Source organism: Erithacus rubecula (genome assembly GCF_903797595.1).
Source record: "Erithacus rubecula genome assembly, chromosome: 26".
Taxonomy (NCBI): Eukaryota; Metazoa; Chordata; class Aves; order Passeriformes; family Muscicapidae; genus Erithacus; species Erithacus rubecula.
The window spans coordinates 5,472,993-5,495,506 of NC_136678.1; the positions used below are offsets into that span (position 1 = coordinate 5,472,993).

At 44.3% G+C, this 22,514-nt stretch overlaps 1 protein-coding gene across 4 annotated transcripts in view; it reads right to left on the reverse strand.

Annotated features, from left to right (window-relative positions):
• SRGAP2 (SLIT-ROBO Rho GTPase activating protein 2) overlaps window positions 1-22,514 on the reverse strand; it is a gene marked incomplete at its 3' end in the record, with an annotated part of 89,503 nt that overhangs the window by 48,258 nt on the left and 18,731 nt on the right. For all 4 annotated transcript variants that reach the window (XM_079327272.1, XM_079327273.1, XM_079327275.1 and 1 more), the window contains exons 3-4: window positions 9,468-9,660; window positions 1,969-2,131 (exon numbers count right to left, since the gene is read on the reverse strand). In XM_079327272.1, the coding sequence (XP_079183398.1) occupies window positions 1,969-2,131; window positions 9,468-9,660 (356 nt within the window). The remainder of the gene's footprint in view (window positions 1-1,968; window positions 2,132-9,467; window positions 9,661-22,514) is intronic.

The following is a 22,514-nucleotide window of genomic DNA, read 5'->3' on the forward strand; positions in this document are numbered from 1 at the left end:
TGCCACCACCCTCTCCACATCTCCTGGTGTTGTTTGCCACCAAATTTCCCAAATTTACCCTGGTAAATCCCCATCAACACCTGCAGAAGGCAGCCTGGCTTTGCAGCAATTTGCCCATTTTTAACCCAGGAAAAGCCAAAAAAGGTGGGAAAGGTCCCATTTGTCAAAAGCTCAGAGATACCCTGACACCTCCTGGGCTGCTCTGGGGGTTATAAATGGGTGACATGTCCTTAAATCCAAATTTGCAGTATTTTAATCACACACCTCATGTGTTTTCCAACCTTTTGCACAACTCAAGCTGCTTCTTGCAGCTCTGCAGGGGAAGAGACTCAAGAGAAGAAGCACAAGAGGCTCCACATCAGCCAAATTTCTCTATTTATCAGCTGCCACCAGATAACAGAGGATGCAATTTTTGGTTTTAAGCAGGCAGCACAAGTTGGGGTTGTAATCAAACACCTGATTTGGGCTCCAGCCAAGCTGGTATTCCTGGCCAAGAGCCAAACAATTTGGGATTTAGCAACAAGTGCCTTTTGTTTGCACAAATTAATGTGAAGTTTGCCCTTGGCCTGGGACAAACAAACCAGGGATGGTATTTTGCTGTTGATTGGTCATTTATTTGTTTTTATTCTGCTGCCCAAAATAAAGCATAAACACAGGTTTGCCCTGCTTTGTAAGGGGCTGAAGATAAAGCTGCCATTTCCAGCCAAATTGGGATAATATCAATTTCCAAGCAATGTTTTGCCAAAGCAATTTCCAGGCCACCTTGCTCCTGCACAGCCCTTGTTGAAATTCAGCAGGGAGATTACTCCTCCTTTGGAGGGATTAGAGGAATTGAAGAGTAACTGCCATTCAATAATCCTGTGTAAGTATCTAATCAACCATAATGTAATTACCAGAAAGTTTTAAAAGGTCAGAAAGGTCTCAGTGTGATGTTGGTTGGAAAGGAGAAGATTCCTCCTCTGCTAGGGCAATGACTTAAAAAATCAAGAAGTGTAAGGGAAACAGAATGTGAAAGTGGAATGTATTTTTTACCCTCTGTTAAAAACTCAAGGAATAGGCAGGAGAGAGGGAACAGCACAGATTTTTGTTCTCCCAGAGCCACAAAACCCTGCTGGGCAGGGCACAGGCACTCTCAGGTGACACATCCAGATGCTGCTGCTCCAAGAGCATCTTGACATGAAAATTCACAATATCAAGAGTTGCTCATTTTCCAACAGCCTGAACAAACTGCTTTTTGTTGGATTTTTTTTTTTTTTTGGACAGAAAATAAGAAATATCTGAACAACCTCTCCCTTCTCCAGGCCTTGCAAGGCAGAAATAACTCAGGACAGGTTGCAGGGGCTGGGAATGGGGGCAGAGAAATAAATAAATGGCTTTTCAAAGTGAAGATCTGCAATGATTCCACCAGGAAGGAGCAGATGTGCAGCTATGGGCAAATCCCTGCAGGGACCCTGAGCACTTTCAAAGGCTCCAGATCACATTTCTTTAACTGCAAGAACAGATTCCTAATAGGAAAACCCTCCCACACTGTCACACCTTCCTTCCCAGGTGGAAATCAAGGGGACAAGGCAAACAAAGCTCAGCTGTGTTTTCTCCTTTTCCCAGATAAGGACAATATGTCCTTTTATTATCTAGCATAGCAGGAATTCTCTCTCCCTAATTTTTCTTGAACAGCAATTTCTCCATGGCAGATAAAATTCTGTCTTTAAACAGTTGTTCTTGACTAATGTTCAGAGTCCAACTGGAAGGTTTCTGCTTATTTAATTAAATTTTCAACATCCACACAAAACTGTGTAAGAGGAGAAAAACACAGCCTTGATTTAAATCAACAAATCTCAACTGGCCTGAAAAAATCCAAGGCAAATCAAGCCCAAAGAGGAAAAGAAAACCCCCCAATAAATGGATCCAGCCCAAATAAATTGGATTTTGGAAGAACCAAGTGAAGTTTGTGTGCTGGGGCTCTGTTACCTTCTTGAAGAGACGTCCTGAGTCCTCGCTGACCTGCACAAAGCGTGGGATGATGTTGTTGAGATAAATGTCACTGAGGGTGGTGTGGTCCCTGCTCTCCCTCTTCACCTGGTTGAGCAGCAGGTTCCAGCAGTTCACTGGTGACAGCACGTTCTGATCCTTCCTGCAGGGACACAGAACAGGTTCCAGCATCACTCTGGAGCTGTGCCTGCAGCTCTGGGCTGGGAGGGGACACAGAAAATAAATCCTCACTTCCATCTCCCTCCATTCCCCTTTTTTTTAGATTTTGTCCCCCAGCAGACAGATCCTGCAAATGCAAGCTGCAGTGGATTTCATTTTTCCCTTTGAATCCTGGATTTTGTGCATAAATCAGAGCCTGAGGGAGGGAGGGAGGGTGATGGCTCCAGTGTCTGACAGAAGGTTTCACAGTCTTGTCTCAAGCTTTTGGGTCTTAACCACAATAAAAGAGATTTCAAGCACCCAGTGAGCCAAACAGCATCTGCATGGGAAAGAAAATGTTGTGTCTCCTGTGCAGAGCCCATTAGGGGAAGGATTCTCTATCAGTCCCCAGCCACAGGCAGCTGCACTCCCAAAAGCAGCTTCATTTTCTCATCTTTGAACTTTCCCCACCTTCTCCCAGCTGAAACACCCAGCAAAGGGCAGAGGAGGGGGAACCTTGGTTTATTTGGGTCAGCATTTCATGCACTGGAAGGAAGAAGTTTCTCAGGGCAGAATTTCACCCCAGATGGAAGCTGGGGTCCCACAGCTGAAAAACAGAATTTGTTCCTCTGCAGCTCTGTTTGCCATCCATTTACAGCACAATAATGTTTATCTAGAAAAGATAAATCCTTCTGATATTTGAAAAAGATAAATCCTTCTGATATCTGAAAAAGATATTTGGCTCTGCTGCAAAGCCACAGCTCTCCCTGATTATTGTACAAGACTCTATCAGATTTCTTTCCTCCTAAAAGAAATGCAGTTTAATTTCCAGTGAAAAAGGAATATTGTGAACTTGAAAGGACAGCAATCTCTGCTGCAAGAAACATTGGGAAAATGGGAAAACTGAGCCAGGGCAAGTTTCATTACCCTCCTCATGACACCAGTTGGATTTGTGCTGCAATGTGGATAATTTTAGATAAAGTATTTCAGAACAGCTGACCTTAATTTTTTTTTCCCCTTCTCTTAAAAAAAAAAAAAGTAAATGGAGAAGCTCAGGAGTGGCTGCAGCTTTGATCCAGGCTGCTTCACCCACTGACTGCCCTCTAAAGCTGGCAGAGCTACAAGTGAAAATTACCCACTGCCATGGCCAGTTTGGGAATGAAACATAGAAACAACAACAACAAAAAATCCTCTGACCAAAATCCTGCCTCAAAACCCCTGGGAGCCCCATTCCTGCTCCATCACCAGCCTGGAGGAGAGGGAGAATGCCCAGGAAGGAGCAGGAGCAGCAGGATTCCCTCAGGAAAGGGAAGAACTGCAGGAGTTAAAGCAGCAGGAGCCAGGGAAGGGCTGGGGAGGGAAGTTTTGCTCTGTGCTGACACTGCTGTGGTTCCATCCTGCAGGAAAACCTCCCCAAAAAATCCTCCCCAGGATTGTCACCTCAGGGATGCTCACACTGCCAGATTCTCATTTTGAATTCCTTTCATTTCTTGCTGTCTCTTGGTTTCCAGTAACCCTTTCCATGCCTTGCTGGAACTTGGTTTTGTTCAGATCCAGCATTTTCCCAGCAGGGAAAGGAGGCAAAACCTCCCCTCTGTTATTTGCCAGTGATGATGCTCCCAGCAAAAAGCAGATATTCAAGGCAGAAATGAAACAGGAAAGGAAAGAGATGTTCCAAAGTTCCCAAACACCCTCTACAACTCCACACACATTAATTTTTAAATCTTTGCAGCTTCTCCTGGGGTGTGGGTGCAGCTCTCCCAGCAGGGAGCAGGAGCTCCAGAACTGCTCACAGCAGAACCTGCTCAACCCTCACCAGGAGCAGCTGGCAGGGAGCAAACTGTGACCCCCAATAACCAGCTCAGCCCTGGCAGGGGCTCTGTGCTGCCAGCAGGGATGGAAAAGGCAAATCTGGGGGTACAACCACCCCCAGCTCCATCCCCACACCCTCTGCAGAGGGACAGAGCCCCCTCACCCTGCAAAGAAAAACTGATGAGATCAACCCAAAAACTTCAGGATGGGAACACCAACTTTCCCAGAGTGCTGGTGCCTCCACACTGACAACTTTTTGGCTCAAACTTGCCCCACGAGCAGGAGGAAGAAGAAGATGCCAAGACCCAGGTTTGTTGTGAAGATGGAGTGGTGATAGTGAGTGTGGGGGTGATTTAGGTTTGCCTAAATTACAGATCCCAGCAAGGGGGGCTGCTGGCAGCAGGAAGAGGAAGCCTGCAGAGATTTTTAGGGAACCACAGATGATGAAGCCCTGTGGTTACTGGGGTGTTATCTTGATTGGGTCCTGCTCAGCTTCCACTTCAAAGGATTCAGCTGGGTCTCAAAAAGATCATAAGGGAAGATTGAGGCTCAAGTATCTTAATTAAATTACTCATTCATACAAGGGACTTGCAGACAACCCAAGACTGATCTGCTTCAAGGCAGGGGAGAGACAGACACCAGTGGTGCTGAGCTGGGCATTGCAAGGAAAGAGGAGAAAAGTCATCTTACAAAATGGATTCAAATTACAAAAACAACAACAAAATAAATAATATTTTTTTTAAAATATGATAACCACACCCACAAAGCAGGAATAGGAACCCTGTGTTTCCATAAGGAGCACAAGACAAAGGAATGAATCAGGTGAGAATGAAAATATTACTGATGGGAAAAGTCCTGTCCAGCCTGGCCTTGGGCACTGCCAGGGATCCAGGGGCAGCCACAGCTGTGCCAGCCCTGCCCACCCTCACAGAGAGAATTCCTTCCCAATTTCTCACCCAAATCCCCCTCTCAGTCTGAACCCATCACTCCTGATGAAGGGTCCTTCTCCAAGGCACATCCCACTGCAACAGAAAACTGCCCTGGCCATCCCTGCTGTGGATGAGCTGATAAAGCAGCACCTGAAATCTGTTCCACCTCCTGATCCCTCCCAAATATTCAGGTTTTGCCCAGATGTGTCCAAGAGGCTTTTCCAAAGCTGGTGCATCCCAGGACACTCTGCAGACCCTGGAGCTGGGCCAAGTGTGAGAGCAGAGATTTAATTGTTGCTCTGGATGCTCCTGCATCACCCTCTGACTCCTCTGCAGTGTGCTGTGGCAAGAGAGGCAAAATCACAGCCATGGAGTGAGATCAGCAGCACTGAGATGATGGAAATGAGCACAAAAACCCTCCCTGAGGTTTCCCATCCTTTGCTGCTGCTCTTGGATCCCTGGCTCTGTGCTCTCATGGAGGTCACTGAATGTTTAATGCCTACAAAAACCTTCCAAATGGGGTTATTTGGCAGGCTCAGAATAAAATGTGCAGGACTCAGTTATAGCAAAAAGAACCACAAAAATAGCCTATGACAATGTTTATTATTTATTAATATTTATTAATAATAATTAAGCCCAAGTGACCCAAATGCTTCTGTCAATTCCTCCCTCACAACCTGTATCACTCCTGCTTTACAGAAATCAGTTTAATTTTAGGAAAACTGAAGCTGAACTTGCAAGCAGCTCATTCAAACCCACATTTGATTTTCCCTGACACAGCTCTGTGTTAACTGCAAATTTTGGGAATTACAAGCATGGACATCCATGCTGCTCCCTGCCCTCCTCTTCCAAAAGATTCCAGTTATGAACATCTGTTGTTTACAAGTGCTCAGCCTGAAGGTTGCCAGACTTATTCTGCATCTTTCACTTCAAGGCAAAGGCTGCCAGAAAGCCATCTGAATTTCATGCTGGGATATCCTGGACATTCAGCTCTCCAGCTGACAATTGCTACTCAGGATCCTGCTTCCAAAGATTAGCTTGATTTAAAATATGGCCTTAAAATAGTGTTGTCTTTTTTTTTTTTTTTTTTCCTTTTTCTCCCTCAAAAGCAATCACTCAAGATTTGCCATGGTTTTCATACTGTTGATTGATGATTTCAATAGGCAAATGCCTTCAGGCCAAGAATCACATGAAATAGGAAAACTGAGGGCTGGGGTTGGAGGTCCCAGGGTCTGAGTGCAGGGGGACAGAACCTTTTTTGGGGGGCTGGAAGTCACCCCCAGCCCTGCAGATCCAAGAGCCACCTGTGAGAGGGATGCTCTGATTTCCACCTCACTACCAAACCTGGCACAAACAAGCTCCTGGGCTTTGAAAGGCTATTTACCAGGAATATATATGATACCACAAATATTGTGTATGAATATTCTCTTTAATAGCCTAACTGGAAAAAAAAAATTAAAAGAGAGTGAGTTCTAACAGCCAGTTAAAAGCAAGTAAAACCTGGGCTGCATTCAAGTGCCACCAACTCCTGTGTCACCCTGGCTAAACCAATCTGTTCCCCTTCCTCAGGGACATCAGATGAGAAAAGACACACCTAAATCATCTTAATGTGCTCCAGTGAAGCTTCAAACTGAGCAGGGTAGGGAACAGCCCAGACCCACCTCCAGCTCAAAACCCACGTGGAAAATTCTCCTGCAAAGAAAGGCTGAGAGAACTGGGATTGGATGGGATCAGAGAACTGGGTTTGGATGGGATGGAGAACTGGGTTTGGATGGGATGGAGAACTGGGTTTGGATGGGATGGAGAACTGGGTTTGGATGGGATGGGGAACTGGGTTTGGATGGGATGGGGAACTGGGTTTGGATGGGATGGGGAACTGGGTTTGGATGGGATGGGGAACTGGGTTTGGATGGGATGGAGAACTGGGTCTGTATGGGATGGAGAACTGGGTTTGGATGGGATGGGGAACTGGGCTGGGACAGGATGGAGAAGAGAAGCTCTGGGCTGACCTGACTGTGCCCTTGCAGTGCCTGAAGCAGCTGGTGAAAGATGGAGAGAGATGATTCACAAGGAGCTGGAGGAACAGGACAAGAGGAATGGCTTCAAACTGACAGAGGGCAGGTTTAGAAGGGATGTTTATTGGGATAAATTCTTTCCTGTAAGAAACTGGCACAGGTTTCCCAGAGCAGCTGTGGCTGCCCCATCCCTGGAGGTGTCCAAGGCTGGTTAGGAGCAAGCTGGGAGAGTGGAAGGTGTCCCAGATGAGCTTTGAGGTCCCTTCCTACTCAAACCACCCTGTGATTCAAGGCAAACGTGGCCACCTGACCAACTCTGAGACAGCCACATCTAAGGAAAATAAACCAAATAAACCTCACCAGGCTTGGGGAAGCCTGCACCTCCCACAGACTGCAGTTCCAGGGGTCAGCCCAATCCCAGTTCCACCCTGGCTGCAGAGCAGGAAAGCACATCCATGCAAATTACAGGGTGGCTGCTGCCAGATTTCCTGTGTCAGGAGATCTAAACAGGGGATGTGCCGTAGGGAGCAGGAATGATATGGCACCTTCTGACATAATTACAGCTTCTGGGGAGAGCAGCCTATTATGGGGTATTTATAGGGTCAGAGGCAGGCAATTAGAGAGCAGGCTGCTCTCCCAGACCTGCAATGCTGAGGAGCAGGGAGCTGATGGCTGCCTTTGATCAAACAGGGGCTCCCAAGGGATTCCAGCATCCCACAGGAGATGGCAGCCAGACAGAGCCTGACTCAGGCTCAGCAGCACTGGGGACAGGTGGCTGCAGTGGGAATTGCTGGGTGCCTGTGGCATTCTGGCACAGGAGCACACAATGAGCAAATGAGAGCAGCAGGGCCAGCCTGGCTGTGCCACTGCTGACCAGCCCTGACCACACACAGCAGCCTCACTACTTGTCTTGTTCTTCTCTAATTCCGACTCTTGGCCAAATCAATTTGTGTATTTAGGACTCAGACCTTGCAGGGATGCCATATTCCAGCAGCAAGGTGTTTTTCTGGCAGGAGCAATCTGGGGCTAAAGTGAAATCAGGAGCCTGAGCAGCACCAGCCCTCTCCCTGCAAATCCAGCAGGATTCTGTTCAACTCTGCTCAAAACCTCCACATTATAAATTCACTCTAAATCCCCAAGCAGAAGGTAAGTTCTGTGCCACTTCCTCAAGCTGAATACAGAGGTGTTTCTGATGGCCTGTTTCATATCATGTAATATAAAGAAAACCACCTTAATTTTCACCAGAAATGACAAAAAAAAATCAACTTAAAACACTGATGATACTGCAGAGGAAAATTATCATCTCTTTAGTGCCATCTTAAAGGCACCTGCAGGATGTGCACAGTTTATAGTTGTAACAACACTTTCACTCTAAAGGAAAAGAAAAAAAAACCCTTCAGCCTGTGACAGGTCCATGGACATGCAGAATAACTCCACCCCAGCCTGCCACACAGCTCTGCTCTGGAGCCTTTCCTGAGAGCACAGCACAACGTGTGCTCTGAGTGAGAACTGAAGGGAATCACATCAAAGCTGTGCAGGCAGGAAACTCCAAGGGTGCCTCCTTAATGGCCTGCACAAAGAGCTGCTGGAAAGGGGAAGCAGCAGCAGTGTCCCCACATCCCTGCACACACAGCAGCAGCAGCAGCACAAACACAGAGCTCCCCCAGCCCAGCACTGAGTGTGCCTGGGCGGGGGCAGCCCCAGATGGATCCTCTCAGCCCAAAATGGCCAAAGCACAAATGACTCAGGTCCCAGGGCTGCTGCTGCTGCTCTGTGTTTTCCCCAGCTGCTGCCCTGACAACACAACCCAGCCAGGCTGGGCTCACATGGCCCTGCCCTGCAGCCCCTTCCTTGCCCCCAAACCCCTCCTGCAGCCCCTCTCCTGGAACAGCAGCCCAGGAGGATGGGAACCCATGGAGCCAAGCCCCATCTGCATCAGCCAGCCCAGCTCAGAAGGACCAACATCCAGCAGGAGCCCAGACCTGCCTGTAAATGATGTTTCCAGCAGCAGAGTCAGGAGATTGTCAGTAAGGACACGTTCAGATTTTAAGTGAGTGCCACCAGCTCGGTACCCAGGGATTCCCCCACCCACAGAGGCACAGATCTCTTTGGAAGTGCTACTGGCCTTATTTCCCTGCTGTTTGAAGTGATAGTAGCAGAGCTGCAACACAACTCCCACACAGAGCCTGTGTGGGATCCCAAAAACGCAGAACTGACAGCAGGGAACAGATTGGGAACAGCTTCCCTTCAGAAAAGCAAAGCCACTGACACTAAAGGAAATCCTGGCTTTGTCCATCAAATCTGGCACACAGCTTTGCCTATCTTTCCAGAGAAAATGATTCCTTTTGCATATTCCAGTTCTTACATCCCATTCCCTCTTAGCCTACCAGGGATTACTGACATGGATGAGCTCCCAGAATCAGGGAATGGCTCCTGTGGCCAACACAAACCTGGGCAAGGTTTGGCTCTGGAGTTCAGAGCTGGTGCCTCCATTCACTCCAACAACTCTCCATTCCATCCCTTGCAATCAAATCTACAGCAGGGGGGGGAAAAAAGGGGCAGAAACAAAAGGCAAATACTCTACTTGAATTGCTGGTCTTTGGTGCTCCTGGTTTTAGCCAGGAATCTCTCAGCCAACTTCTCCAAATTCCTGGAGTAATCCATCTCAATCTCTGCCTTCTTGCGGAAGAAATCCTGCAAGTCCTGCAGCAACTGCACCCGAAGCTCACACTGCTGGTCAAGGCATTTCAGCTGCTCTACCAACTGGGCACGGATCTCTGCAACAAACAAAAGCACTGCAGGTTAAACACAGTCACAGGAAACACCAGCACAACCCTCAGCAGAGCATCATTCCAAACCTGCAGGCACATCTTGGACACAGCAGCTGCAGGAAATCCATCCCCAGCCCTGCAGCCTGGTGCACAGCAAAGCTTGGGTGCTGAAAAGTGCATCAGTTACAAGTGTCAAGTGCATTTTTGGCACGGGGAAGGAGAGGTCACTGCCTAAAAATGTACTGAATTTCAGTCTGGAAAAAAGGACTGAATGCTGCAATCCCCCACGTCAGCTCAGCAAATCACTTCAGGGAATTTCTATCAAATTCCTCTGCAAACTACTCCTGATGCAGAAACAAGACATTGCACATTCTGGGGCACTCCCCAAAGGCACCAAATTCAGATTATTCAGTTTGTTCCTGAGTCTCCAGCTGTGCAGCTCATTATAAACCAAGCCATGAAAGAGATGAAGAAACCCCTCTGGAGAGCCAACACCAGAGCACTTCCCATTAGGGAATCATCTCCAGGAAGGCTCCTTTTCCTTCTAAACTATCTGCAAGTAACATATCTCCATCTAAAAACCCCACAGATATAGGTGTTAATATTATAATTAATTATTAATATATATTAATAATAATTATGGCATCATTATTACGAATGTCTCTATGTTAACACAACATTTTAAAAACAGTTTTCAAGCATTTCACAAACATGAAAGCTTCTCCCATCAGCCCCATGCTCTCCTCATCCCACTGATCCTGAATTTGAGGGACGGAATAGTAAAATGACTCACTCACAGTCAAACAGGGCATGAAAACACAGCACAAGTGTGTCAGTCCCAGCCTAAAAATGCAGAAATATTCAGTGATGCAGCCAGCAAAGCCTATTTGGCTTTTACACAGGCAATAAACTCAACATGAAATCAATAAAATCTGCCCTTTCATCTAAAGGTCTCTGAGCAGTGAAGCTGCAGAGATTTGCCACGGCCTGACTGCGAGCGCTGCTCCCTCCAAAGGTTTTTCCAGGATGTTCCAGGCTGAACCCAGAACCAGCAATAAAAATTTCAGGTTTCACAGCTTTCCTCACACCTCCACACTGTGACTGCAGGCGCCCACAACTCCATCACCACCAGGAAGGAGGGGAGGGAGCATTTCCCAAATCCAGTTTTTTTAGAAATCAACGACTTCACCGCCGATTCCTGAAATACAGAAAATCACGGAGAGCAGCTTGGCTGCTCTGTGAGTTTGTCTCTTTGCCCAGGGAAAAAAAAAAAAAACTAACAAAAAAACCATCTGGACCTTCATGGTTTCACTGCTGCCATGGATCAGTTGCCTCGGATCGTGCTCACATCTGCGGGAACAGTTTTAGGGAATCCGGGATTCGCTGTGAACAAAACCCCACATCTTGATTTTAGGGACTGCAAAACCCAAACCACATGTATGGAAACACGGCTCCCAGTCAGGCTTGCCAAAAAGAAAAAAAAAAAAAAAAAAAAAAAGCTGCACAAATGTGGAGTTTTCAAGCTTGAAGATGACCTTGATTAGAACTGAATTTGGTTGTTTCAAACTTCTCAAACTTCTGGCTTTTGCTGCCAGCAAGGTTGTTAAAAGGGAGGAGTCAACACTGTAATGTGGAGGCAAAGCTGGTCAGGTTTATTTTTTTTCCCCCAGAAGAGAATCTTAAAACCCAGAAACCCTGTGTTTCTTCATCAGGAAACACAGCTAGAGGCAAATGCAACAACCTGAGCTGTCTGTGCACTTCTTCAACATGAATCACTCCAGCTCTGCTGCTTCCCCAGGCTCAGGGATGCCCCCACTCAGGTGGGAAGAGAAGAGTGGAAGGGACAAATCCAGGAGGAACTCGACCCTGGATGTGCAGGGAAGCACGAGCCACAGCAGCTGAAACCTGCACCCTGCATTTACTGCAGACCCCTCTGCCTTTCAGCTGCCTTTGCAGTTTGCCCCATCCCAGCTGGTGTCTCAGGACATGGGGAAAGCTGGGATGCTCACACACATCAGATCAGACCTGCCAGCATTATGGAAAACTCTGCTGCTCAACATGTGCTGCACACACTCAGCCACAAACCCCAAACCCGCTCAAGGATCTGCAGCTTTAACCAGGGAAATGCAAACCAGACCCCCCATCCCACCTGAGGCTTTGCCATTCACACTTTTTAAAGCAAAGGAGGTGATAACAGCGCCAAAATTGCCAGGGAGGGGATGTTTCCTTGCTGCAATCCTCAGTTCTCCTGATCCTTCACCTGACACTCACCTGCAGCTCTGACATCCCAAAAGGAACATCCTTCAACACAAGAAGCATTAGAAAGCTCTTCCTCCCTTTGTGTTTTCTCCTCCACCCTTTCCTCACCAAAAGGGATGTTCCCAACACAGAAACAACTCTGTGACCTTTTCAGAAGCTACTGGACAAAGGACACTAATTTTAGTAAGCTGAGGATTCACTGAAAGGGATCCCACAAAGAAAACACCTGAGCTGGTGTTTCTGCTAAGAGTCAGAAATCACATGCAGCAAATTTTGGTTGTGATGTTTTATTTGTGCATTCAGGGATTGCTCATCTGCAATTTTTTGGAAGTCAGTGACCCTTTTAGCATGGATGAGCAGCAGATACCTTGTTAGAGAAGAGGATTGGGGTGGGGATGGTAAATATCAGATTCTGGCAGATCATGGGCTGACCATCCACCCTCCTCTGTGCCTCAATTGATGGATTTTTGCTATGAGGGCAACAGCTCAGCAAGACTGGACATTCTCCATAGTGATCTCAATTGGAAAACCACCTTCTGGAACAAAGAATCACTTCCAAAAAAACCCAGCAGCTCCCGAAGACAAGACCAGCAGAGTGTTAGAATGGGAAAATCCCAGCGCAGCTCTCGAGGTGGGACACCCCACACACAGCTCCCACGAACAGCACCGAGAACCAGCAACTCCTCCTTCAGTGTGAAATGCGATATCAGCACTTTTCTGTCTAAATAAAGGCAGAGCTTGGGAGGGAGCAGCGACAGCTGATGGGGCTCGGCAGCGAACAATGCGCCATTCAGCCGCGGCTTATCGAGCAACCTTGCTCATCTTTCAAACACACACCCCGCAGTCCTCCGCCACAAAATCAAACCAAGAATGCAGGAATTTCCTGAGGCTTACTAGGGTATAAAGTGTCTGCTTGTTTTCCCACTGCTTACACAAGCCGAAGGTATTTTTTTCCTGCTCCGAGCACATCCCCGTGCTCTAACCCGAGGGTCACCGAATTACACGGGACCTTTTCATGTCTCCAGTCACAACAACCACTCCAGCCCCGAATCCACTGCTTCTGCATCTTTTAATTTGCACAGGTTATTAGGTTAACAGCCACTTTAAACACCGAAAAAGCCTTTCCCCCTCCTTTGCTTCAGAGCTTGGGATCCCACCCACTGTGATGCTGAAGACAAGGAACAACCTCCCCAAGACTCTGCTGCAGGGGCCTGAAGGTGAATAAGCACACCTTGAATTCCAGGTGAAAGTGCCAGTGGCAAAATTAGGATTAAACACCAGGTATTCTTACTGTAAACCTTGCCCTGTATTGCTGAATTCTGTCTGCTCTATTTCAAGCTCACAACTACATAATGCAAACATCCTCAGTGGCCACAGAAGTTTTCCATCCACTTCAAACCATCCATTTATTCATTTCCATCACCAGATCATAAAGTCACCTGGGTCACTGAGGGACAGACCAATGTATAATCCTGGACAGGATGACTTGACTTTTATCCATCTTGCAACCACATTTTAAAGATTCCATGTAGCACACAGAAGGCAGGCCCAGTTTATAATGAATTCAGAGGGTAAGGAAGGATCTTCTGCCTTCTGAATTTTTTAGTCCCATTTTGCACCCAGAGCAGTTGTGGCTGCCCCATCCCTGGAAGTGTTCAAGGACATGTTCAAGTGTTGGATGGAGCCTGGAACACCCTGGAAAGTTCCCTTGCACATGGCAGGGCGTGGAATGAGATGAGCTTTAATGTCCCTTCCATCCCAAATCATTCCATCATCCTCAGCATCCTCAAACTCCACCAAACACAGCAGAGTTCTGCAGAGCTGCTGGCAGGAATTGGTGCTTTCATCAAACAATTCCAGCTGGAGCAGTGTGATATCCACAGAGCCTGGGACTGCACCTTGCACTGGTACAGCACCCAGCCTTCACCTTCTGGAGAAAGAACTCCCCAAACCCCACTTTTTAGGGGTTAAGCATCCTATAAAGTCAGAATGTGGAGCCAAATCTTGTGTCCCAACGTGTCCATTCCCCCACAGTCACTCAGGCAGATCTCAGAGCCTCCTCCAGCAGCTCTGAGCAGGATCAGTCCCTCCTGGAAACTCAGCTGGGTTTGGTGGAGTTTGAGGATGCTGAGGATCATGGAATGCTGTGGGTGGAAAGGACATTAAAGCTCATCTCACTCCATGTGCAAGGGCACCTCCATCCAATTTGAACACTTGCAGCAATGGGGAATGGCACAGCAGGACCCACAGGATGGGAAGGTGCAGCCAGCACAGGCTGTGGGCTCAGTTAGCCCAGACTAACCCACTGCACACCCAGCCTAGCACAAGATCATCCTCCAGGCTCCCCACAGCCTAGGAAAGGCAAGAAAAGCCAAAATGAATTAAATCTCCGCTTCAAACAAAGCTGGAGCAGTGATTTCAGATCTTGTGCCTCCTCCCTTTTCAAGCCCCTTCTCCTGGAAGCTGCCAACACTCTGCTGAACACCAGAATGAGATGTCTGGGTATCCACCTTTGGAGACTCCAGGCAAGTCAAATTAAAGATTACAGCTGAGTTTAAAGCCAACACTCCATTCAGCTCCCAAAAGCTAAAACCCACTTGTGAGTAAAAGCAGTAACTGTTTAAACACACAAGTAACTTGCAGAGAATGTGCTGAATCACATATTTTGACATGTTCTTACCACATCACTAAATTATTCACATTTCTCCTGCCATCACATATGAGGCTGTACTCCAAGAGTGAAGGACTTGGTACTTCTCACTATTTTTATTGGTACATGATTACAAACAGGGCTGTGACTAATGACATGCCCAGCCCAGCAACCCCAACATGACTTTATGAGGTTTAATGATTTAGAAAAGCCTTTATATATTAACAGCCAGAATTCCAGGGAACGAGCTGTGCCACCAACCAAATGCTGTTGATCATCACAGCCTTAAAAATCTCCCTGGTAATCTAAAAACTTGGCTTTGAAGTGAAAATGATATAAGAGGAGAAAATACAGCCTTTTGTTTATGACCAGAGCCAGGAGGGAAATTCAGGTTCACAATCACTGTGAGCCCTGGAAAAGGTAAAAATATCCTTTCTACAGCCAGATATTCCATTTAAGAAATAACAGCAGCAGGTAGCACAAACTGACAAGAATCCCTTTGTAGTTATAAATATATAAACAGAGCTGGAGGGAAATTCTTTGAGAATTCCAAGGGTTTGGATCATAAATTTCCAAGGATTTTGGGGCTGGAATTCCCAAGATTTAGAAGCTAAAATTCCCAAGATTTTCAGACTGAAACTCTGAGATTTCTAAGCTTGGAATGCCCAGGATTTTGTGGCCAGAATTCCTGGGGTTTGGGTCATAAAATTCCCAGGATTTTGGGGCGGAAATTTCCAGGTTTTTGGGGCTGAATTTTTCAGGGTTTTGGGAATTTCTTTCTTTGGAAATTCTTTCCAACAGAGATTGATGAAATTGTTGGGAGGTGCAAGACGAGCACTGGGAGATTTGCATTAATGAAGTGAAAGGAGAGGATGCCAGACATGCTTAAAAGCAAAAATTAAGGCTGGTCTCAGTCTCAGGGAAGAACTGAGGACATTCAGCTTTTATTTCCTCACCTACACCTTAATTTATGTGCATCACTAATTACCTGGGGCTCCCAGATTTTGCAGTGCCAGTGCAGGAGCTGCTGCATCTGCCCTGGGTGATGCCTCCAGCACTTCTGGAGCCTGGAAAATGTGTAATTTGAAATAATCCCACTGGCCACAGCCAGCCTGGACATTGCTTTTCCATTCCACACAAAAAACCCCCAAACACAGCACTCATCTGATATTCCCAGGCTGCAAACTGATGGGAGGCTTCAGACCTGCAGAGCTTTCAAGCAGATGCTCAAAATTCTGTAATTAACCATGTTGGCAAAGCTGCCAAGGTATTTAATCCATCCAGTATTCAAATTCTCTATTAATTTATTATTTTTTTTCCTAATGAAGGTTCCCTTTGCTATCATCAAAACACAGCCCATGCTGTTGACTTTTGGGGAGGATGTTTAAAACCAGAACTCAGATTAAATTCCCCTGGGCAGGGATTCCACCAGCAGAACGTGAGCAGCTCCTCCAAACAAACCTGATAAGGGCAACATGTTTGAGTACATCAGGTAATAACAGCCTATTTTTAGCTTCTACAACTGTTTACTCAAAAGAAATAAAAGTTTATCAATACATTTCAAATACGTGCAAACAGCTGGAGCATTGCAGCTCCTCCTCTCCAGGAAGTTTCACAGTTATTTTAGGATTGTCTGTACTCAGTTAAAGGTTTTCCCCCAAGTGACACCAAGCCAAAATTAAAAAAAAACCTCAGGCAAAGCTTTGCTTGTGCTTTCCCAATTTTTGAATGCTGGAGAAAACACCACGGGCAAGTAGTAAAACTACATTTTATCACTGTTTTGCAGCATGGAATTACAGAATAAAGAATTTTAAAGTCATTTTGACACACAGGCTATTATTGTAATCAAAGACAACATACACATACACATCCCCTAGTTAATCTTTTCAAGATTCAGAGAATAATTTGAACTAAAAAAACTCTTTGTAGCCTCCTGTAATGAGCACACTGAGTGTTGTGTTGCCCTGGGAGGCAGGAATTGCTTTGGGCCCACTAAATAACCTGGAATAATATGTTTTCCAAACAACTTTTTCATAGTTATTTCAATAGTTTCCTCTCCTGCAGGATGACAAAGCAAACACATCATAGATGGCCAAAAATTTGGTGAATATTTTTAATATAAAGGGTTTTTTTTCTCCCTGCTTAGTTCCCTTTCTGCTTCTGGCCCAGGGTAAACCAATTCCCTCTGAGGCTCCAAACTCAGATATTTTCCATCACAATGTCCTGCTGCTCACCCAAACCTTTATTTCAGAAAGAAAAAAAGAAAAGAAAGAAAAGAAATGTGTTATCAGTGTAAGGAGATGGAGATTTGCTCCCAGTTATTCCCAACAGCAGTGATGCTAAGCATGTCCTGGACACATTTAAATCAAATTCCTCCTGATTTCTCACAAAAGCAAGGCTGGTTATGACTAACCAGTAAAATGTAAAATGTTTCTGGAGGGAGGGCAGGGATTTCCAGAGGGTCACCCTCCAAGAGTTCAACTCCTGCTCCTCCAGCAGCCCCAACCCTTCACCCTCCACCTCCAACACCTTAAACATCTAAATATTTTAAAAAATTTTAAAAGTTATGAAGGAATAATAAAAATTTCTCCAGTTTGGGGAAGGTTGCTGAGCACTGATCAATCCTGAGCATCAGAGAAAAGAGAGAATCCACCTGCCCCAAAGTGTGGGGAATGCACAGAAAGTGCCTGCAATGATAATTGAGCAGGATAATAATAATAATAATAATAATTGACCTGCAAGCCAAGAGCTGGCAGGGTGTGGGGGAAAAGAGGGAGCCAGGGCTTTTCTGCAGAGATGAGATTGGAATGAGCAATGAGCAGGGAGAGGCTGCTCTGCTCTCCACAGAAAAAAAATCACTTTATTTATTCTAGAATAAACCCAGCAGGAAGAGGCAGCAGAACAAATCCAGGAGACAAAAGGTGAGTTCAGATCAGCAGCTCAGGAACATCCCAGAGCTCAGCTGGGTTGGATGGAGAGCAGGACAAGGTTCATCCCCAGACTGTCCCCAAAGCACAGCCCTGGAGCCAAAAATCTGCACAAAACAGCCCAGAAATATTTGGGTGTAGTTTTCTTTTGCCTCAATAATGCAGGATTTTAGGGTTAACAGAAAGAAAAAAAAAACCCAATCCTTTCTTATTTTAAAAATAATTTTCTGGCACATTTTCCCCAAGACTGATGCAGGATTTTAGGGTTAAGAGAAAGAAAAAATCCAATCCTTTCTTATTTTAAAAATAATTTTCTGGCACATTTTTCCCAAGACTGATGCAGGATTTTAGGGTTAACAGAAAGAAAAAAATCCAATCCTTTCTTATTTTAAAAATAATTTTCTGGCACATTTCTCCCAACTCTTATGCAGGATTTTAGGGTTAACAGAAAGAAGAAAAAATCCAATCCTTTCTTATTTTAAAAATAATTTTCTGGCACATTTTCCCCAAGACTGATGCAGGATTTTAGGGTTAACAGAAAGAAAAAATCCGATCCTTTCTTATTTTAAAAATAATTTTCTTCCAATCCTTATGCAGGATTTTTAGGGTTAAGAGAGAGAATTGTGTTTTTTTACTTTCTTACTTTAAAAATAATTCTGCACATTTCTCTCAACTCTAATGCAGGATTTTAGGGTCAAGAGAAAGGATTGTGTTTTTTACTTTATTTTAAAAACAATTCTGCACATTTCTCTCAACTCTAATGCAGGATTTTAGGGTCAAGAGAAAAGATTGTGTTTTTTACTTTATTTTAAAAACAATTCTGCACATTTCTCCCAAGTTTGATGCAGGATTTTAGGGTTAAGAGAAAGGATTGTGTTTTTTACTTTAAAATCACTATTTCTTCCCAATTCATGAAACCTGAGAGTTCCTCTCTTACACATGATTATTTCATGCAAAGTAACATCAAGTATATTTGTTAAATGAATAAAACTGCTAGAACAAAAGTGGCAATTTACAACTTACATGCCTTAATCTCTGCAATTAAAGGAAGCTCCTTTGGTGAATTATGTCAGATATTTAGAGATACAAACAGAATGATTAATGCTGGTGTCTAATTGAATTTCACCTCAGGATTTCTTTGCCTCCCTCTCCTCTCTGGTATTTAACACGTTAAATTAATAAATGATTGAGAAAGAAATGAAGAGAGGAACAAAAAGGGGGACATGTGAACACTGCTCAAGCACAGCAAAGCCAATTTCAAAATCACTTCCAGCAGGATGCCAAATTCCAGGCACTGAGGGGAAAAGTCAGACACACGTGGGGTTGGTTTTTTCATCTCATGGACAATTTCCATCCTTGCTTTGTGTTAAAAAGAGCCAACGGCAATTTACTTAAAGATTAAAGGGAAATAAAGGGAAATAAAGGGAAATAAAGGGAAATAAAGGGAAATAAAGGGAAATAAAGAGAAATAAAGAGAAATAAAGAGAAATAAAGAGAAATAAAGAGAAATAAAGAGAAATAAAGAGAAATAAAGAGAAATAAAGAGAAATAAAGAGAAATAAAGAGAAATAAAGTGAAATAAAGTGAAATAAAGTGAAATAAAGTGAAATAAAGTGAAATAAAATAGAATAAAGTATAGTTAAGTATAGTATAGTAAAACATAGTAAAGTAAAATAAAGTAAAATAAAGTAAAGTGAACTAAAATAAAGTAAAATAAAGTAAAATAAAGTAGAATAAAATAGAATAAAGTATAGTAAAGTATAGTAAAGTATAGTAAAATATAGTAAAGTAAAATAAAGTAAAATAAAGTAGAATAAAATAGAATAAAGTAAAGTATAGTAAAGTATAGTAAAGTACAGTAAAGTACAGTAAAATACAGTAAAATAAAGTAAAATAAAGTAAAATAAAGTAAAAATAAAATAAAATAAAATAAAATAAAATAAAATAATATAATATAATAATAAAAAAAAGAGAATAGGATGAGGCTTCATTTTAAAATCCAGTCATTATATAAGAGTGAAAGATCAGTTTGGGTTGGTCCCACCATTGCAGAGCCAGCCCAGTGCAATGAAGACCCTTCAGCAGGTCCAGCCCTGGTCCTGCTCAGGTGAACTCACCTGGCGTGTCCCCAGCAGCCCAGGCTGGGGCTGGCCAGCAGCCCCTGGCCAGCTGCCCCATGGGGGTCTCCTTCCTTCCTTCCTTCCCTGCTGCAGGACACTGCTGTCCCCAGCAGCCACCAGGCTGAGCCCAGCAGCTGGCACTGCCAGGCCCTGGCTGCACTGCTGGGCTTTCAGGGCTGGTAATTAACCCTGAGCATTCCAGGTGAATAATGAGCATCGTCACAGCCACCTGGACAACATCAAAAAGGGCTGTTTGTCCCAGAGGACACTGATGACAGGGCTCCTTCCCTCCTGAGCAGCCTCTCATTGTCCACACCTGCCATTAAAATATTCCATAAAATCAAAGTAATGCCTTCAGCTGGCAGGAGAGCTCATGATAAACCAACCTTAACTGTTTGCATAAGGAATCCAATTGGAGCGTTGTTTTAATTCAGATATAACACACCTAAAAGCCAGACAGGAGCCTAACTGAAAACCACAAAACACATTTATGTTTAAAAAAAAAAAAAAAGCTTCAGTTTGCCTCAGTCTGCCTGTTGCTCTCTGGCTCTGTTCACATTCAAAAGGAGTTTACACCAGGAACACTCAATGAAAGCAAAGCTGTCCCAGGCAGGATTTTCCTCTCTAATCCCCAGCACTAATTCCTTCAGGTATAAATATTCAGCTGTAGAAGTGCAGCACTGCTGTCTCAAAAGGAACTCACATTTTACTCCACAGCACCTCTTGTAAAGGAAGAGATGAATATTTGACAGAGCCTGCAAAGCTGGAATTATGTGAATCATCATTTTTCTATCAGTTCATTGTCAGCCACAGCAACACCCATTAATCAGCACAGCTTAGACCAGAGCAAGAACAAGGAGATGCTTATTTTTCATAAGCCTTTGTCAGAGAACTGACATTAAAATTCAGATCCTTCTCTTTACACACATACACATGTGCTTTATCATTTAGAAACCATTTCTATTGCTGCAGCATTTACAATAAATGACTCAAGGTTCAATAAAAGACTTTACTGCATACACTGTTTGGAAGATACACAGGGCTCTGCCCAGTCTTTGTACAGTAGTAACTTCTACAATAAAATTAAGGTCTGAATCTGAATTTCTTTCATTTCTTCTCTGATCCCATCCTAGTTCCCCTGGGGAAAAAATCACCTAGTTTCCAAAAAAAGCTTTTTCCAAAGAAATTCAGGTGAAACCCACCATGTACTAAGGGGAAAAAAAAAATCCCTGTATTTTAGACACATTTGTATAAATAAAACTTGGAATAATTTGAAGCCAGAGTATGAGACAGAGATCCAGGCATTAATCTGGATTTCCAGCATCAGCTGAAGAACAGAGTCAACACAGCATTCCCTGAAATTAAACACCATGTCCTGCATTTTCCATGCAGGCTGAGACTGAGGTTTGGGTCTGACCTGAGCCCTGATTAACACAATTCAGACCCTAGAAAATATCTCTAAAATATATATATTTTTTTAAAAATCCAAATTTCATCAAGTCACAGACCCTCAGGCTGGCTTGGGTTGGAGCAGGGACACCTTCCAGCAGCTGCTCAGGTTTAAATTGAGATTTCTCAGAGCCACTGGGGCAGGAGGAGAAGCAAGCACAGGTAAGTGCAGTGGCTGTGAGTGATTCAGGATATTTGAAGCCTCAGCCATGTGGCAGAGGAGCCCCTGGGGACAAGCCCAGCCAAAACCAACAGGGAACAGCAGCAAAGGCTCCTCTGCAGAGCCAGGAATGTTTGTGTGGGTTCATTGAGCAGGGACTGAAAACAACACACCCAAACCAAGCAACCAGCCCAACAGCCCAGCACAGAAAAACCAAAAATCACCAGGAGGCTTTGCAGAGCTCAGGGGTTCCTGCAGAACCAGCACAGCTCCAGGGCAAAGCCAGGGCTGGAAGTTTCTCCATCCTCCTTGAGAAAAAAAGGTAGAGAAGTTATTTTCTACTGAGGTGGAAAAAGGAAATTTCACCAGAGCCAGCTCATCCAAACCTGGAATATCCATGTTTCTCAATTCCATTAATATACCAAAAATAATGGAGCATTTTGTTTGGGTTTAGGGGTTTTGTTTGAAATACCTATACTTATCAAAAGCCTGAGCCAGGAAACTAACAAATAATACCTTAATATCTTATTTTATTCATGTGTTATTGAACACATGAATAAATGGTGTAGTGCAACCTCCATTGATAAAGTTACACGTGTAACTTTCAATAGAACTTACTTAAATTTGATGTATATGCTGACAACATCTCAAATAACTTAGGAAATCCAGTTATTGGCACAGCTGAATTATGGATTATCAATACATGGCATTTCATTAGCTCTTATTGCTCGTTAGGTGTATCAATCATTGATGCCATTAAGCTGTGAGTGACATTTGTAAATTCTCATGGTGGTGAGACCCTTCAGACATTCCTGAGAAGAGCCAGGACAGATGGATTTGTTATCACCATTTAAAATCCAACACTTTCACAGGAACATCAGAATAACTTAGAGAGGGAAATGAGCAGTGAAAGCTTCAGCTGCTCTGGTCCTATTTTTGTTTTTTAAAAGCCTGAATGGTAATTTCCCATTAACATGAGAGATCTGTTTTTTCACTCCCATAAAGGCATCAGCTCTCCAAAGAGAGCAGTAACCTTATCAAAGCAAGGCACTGCACCTTCCAGTCTGACTCACACTGAGACCATCTGGACAAAACATTCAGACAAGAGCTTTTTTTTTTAAAAAAAAAACCCAACATCTTGAAACAAATTGCCAGACAGGATTACACAAAATGATCTGTTAGAGACAGCCAGAGAAATCTTTAAAGGCAGACAGAGGGGAGGAAAGGTGGATCCTTCTGGGATGGTTTATCTTTTCACCTTGCAGCTTTCCCAAAACCCCAGAGCAGACCATGCA